Genomic DNA, 2,759 nt, shown 5'->3' on the forward strand with positions numbered 1-2,759 from the left:
ACCTGGCTGAAGTCGGACGCTTAACCGACTGCGCCAGGTCACGATCTCGCGGTCCGTGAGTTCGAGCCCCGCGTCAGGCTCCGGGCTGATGGCTCGGAGCCTGGAGCCTGTTTCCGATTCTGTGTCTCCCTCTCTCTCTGCCCCTCCCCCGTTCATGCTCTGTCTCTCTCTGTCCCAAAAATAAATAAAAAACGTTGAAAAAAAAAATTTAAAAAAAAAAAAAAAAAGTAAGAACTTAAAGGACAACAAGGTCCCAAATAGTAGTCCTCTTCACTTCCCCACAAACCAAATCAAAACAAACATTAACAAAAAATGAATTTCTGTACTAAAGTCAACGGAAGGAAAGATTAATGGGCAGCCAAATTTCTTCCCACAACTACCTAATGTTATCAAAACAATCAGCTTATAATTATCACCACATATTTTTATTAGAAGAGTTTTAAAAAGTTTTGTTGGGACAATCAATACGCCACACTAAAAAATAAGCAAGTTCGACTACTCACTTGTATCTGTGACCCAGATTTCATTTTAAAAATCCAATCTTACAGGCATTAAAAAAGTTTTGTTTCTAACCTATTTAAATCTCTTTCCTCACAAAGAATAAAAGCCTCAATCAACCTTCCGATTTAACTGTCTGCTTCTAAGTACTTTTATTACGAACTTCTAAAAAAGCCAAAATTCATTCCAACCAGCACACACCTTAAAGGCTTTTATGCGTTTCCCCTAGTAACCAGAATACCAACACAACAGCAAGAACATGCTGCCTGGGGATTTTCTTTTCAGGGTTTAACACTAAACCACTTCCACCAATTACCACTGTAAGGTAACTTCGGAAGTAGAACTCAAACACTGATTAACGTTCTAGTGTATTTAGGCTGAGGATAACGTATCTTGGTGATGTTTATATTCATCGACCCCAAATAATGAAAATCCCTGAGGCCCTCTTTGCTGGGGGATGCGGTGAGGAGAGAAATGGGAGAGGGCCTGTAATTTTCAGGTAACGTTTTGAGTAGAGAACAGTATAAACTGACTAGCTATTTTCAAAATACTGAGCCACAAAATTTGTTCAGTTATGTAAGATTTTTTTTTTTTTTACCGTAAAGACCTGTAAAGAAGTGGTTTTTAGATGAAAGATCATAGGAAGGAAAGCATTAGAAGTTGAGATATAAAGAAGAGAGAAAAAAACCCAACATCAAGGAATTAAAAAATCAGGCGTTATAGCATTTCCACATTCATTTTGAAGTGAAAAGAAAGTAGAAGGGACATTAAGGGAAAAGGGCTCCTTGCGTAGTTTTCCCCTCACAGCTCTCGTCTTAAGAACGCTTAAGGGTCGGTGCGGTCGTTGACTAACCACTTCATTAGGCTCGTCCCACCTTCAACCTCAAGGCTTTCGCCTTTATAGACGCAACGCCGCCGGTTCCAACAGAGACGCGGCCGCTCACTGCAATAGAGAGCCAAGGAGACACAGGCCCCAGCTAGTCCCACGCCAGCTTCTCCCCGCCCGGACAACAGCCCCGCGCAGTTTCGACCCCGAGACCCTCTACGATGCTCGGGGTCGCCAGAAATGCCACCGCAGGAAGCACCTACCACTATCCGGCCGGAGGGGAACTCCCTGCCGTCTCCTCCCGCCCCACCGCGACGGGGACCCACTCCTCGGAACAGAGATAAGGAAGCCTCAGGGGTGGGGAGAAGGGAGCGCGCCACTGCGGGGGGAAATCGGACCTAGGAGTCCAGGTATCAGTCAGTCTCCAAAAAAAGGGGGAGAGGGGGTTATCCGTGGTGTTTGGGGAAAGAGTGGAACCCAGAAGCCATCTTGGTATGTGAGGAAACAACCGTGATGGCTCCAGAGGCTGCTCCCCGCGGGACCCCGCAGGACTCCCCGCAACCCCGCCCGACCGCGCTCGTCCCCGTGAAACCCCGAGCATCGGGCCGCCGCCGAAGACGGCTCCCGCGGCTTTGTACTCACTCTGCCCTCGAAGTTGTTCTCCTCTACATCACTCATGTCGGCCAGACGCTCCCCAAAACTAAATGAGAGACAAGTCTCGGCTTGAGGGCCGATGGCCTAATCAACCGCTGACTGGACCGTGGGGAGGAGGAAAGAGTCGGCAACAACGGCCGCTCCACTCCACTCCCACTCGGTCGCAGGCTCCGGCAAAATGGCGCCGGCCCCGCCAGAAACCTTCTGGCCTCCTAGTGCGCGACGTAAGGGGGCGGGACGTCTCTGTGACGGCATGGCCCCGCCTCCCGCGAGGCTTTGTGGAGGTCCTGGCCTAGCGGGTGGGGGAATGGCGTGTATGCTGAGCCTTGGCGCGTTGGAATCGAATCCTCGGCTGAGTGGTCTCAAAACTTAGGACCCCTTTTTAACGTCAGTTGTTTTGAAGATTTTCAGTCGCCAGATGAGCTTTTATTGATCTTGGGCCCTTTAAATATTTTCAAAATGGATTCTGATGGTACAGAAAAAAACTGGGAGCGTATACAGTATTTAATTAATACGGTTTTATGTTGGGGTATTTTCAGCACTTCTGTTATTTTTCTTCAACCTTTTGCCCTTTGTAATGTTATTGACATAATACATGCGCAGGTAGTTTATAATGAAAAATCACAGTTCCTTGCCTCGCTCCTGGCTGGCTCCAGTCTCCACGCAAAGACAACTGTGTCAATTTCTTTTAAATTTTTTAATTTATTTTGAGACAGAGCACTCTGCACGAATGGGAGAGGGCAGAGAGCTAAGGAAGGAGAGAATCCCAAGCTGACTCCGT

At 47.6% G+C, this 2,759-nt stretch overlaps 1 protein-coding gene and 1 long non-coding RNA gene across 2 annotated transcripts in view; both read right to left on the reverse strand.

The window, feature by feature from the left end:
- The window catches only part of LOC125918065 (uncharacterized), a 3,560-nt gene extending 1,637 nt beyond the window's left edge, over positions 1-1,923 (reverse strand). Inside the window, exon 1 of the long non-coding RNA XR_007456366.1 lies at positions 245-1,923. This is a non-coding gene — a long non-coding RNA (uncharacterized LOC125918065). The remainder of the gene's footprint in view (positions 1-244) is intronic.
- The window catches only part of LOC125918064 (transformer-2 protein homolog alpha), a 22,067-nt gene extending 19,694 nt beyond the window's left edge, over positions 1-2,373 (reverse strand). The window contains exon 1 of the mRNA XM_049624116.1: positions 1,967-2,373. Within this exon, the coding sequence (XP_049480073.1) occupies positions 1,967-2,002 (36 nt within the window). The 5' untranslated portion in view covers positions 2,003-2,373. The remainder of the gene's footprint in view (positions 1-1,966) is intronic.
- Between the last annotated feature and the right edge of the window lie 386 nt (positions 2,374-2,759).

The sequence above is a fragment of the Panthera uncia genome, unplaced genomic scaffold (genome assembly GCF_023721935.1).
Source record: "Panthera uncia isolate 11264 unplaced genomic scaffold, Puncia_PCG_1.0 HiC_scaffold_421, whole genome shotgun sequence".
In the NCBI taxonomy this organism is placed as follows: domain Eukaryota; kingdom Metazoa; phylum Chordata; class Mammalia; order Carnivora; family Felidae; genus Panthera; species Panthera uncia.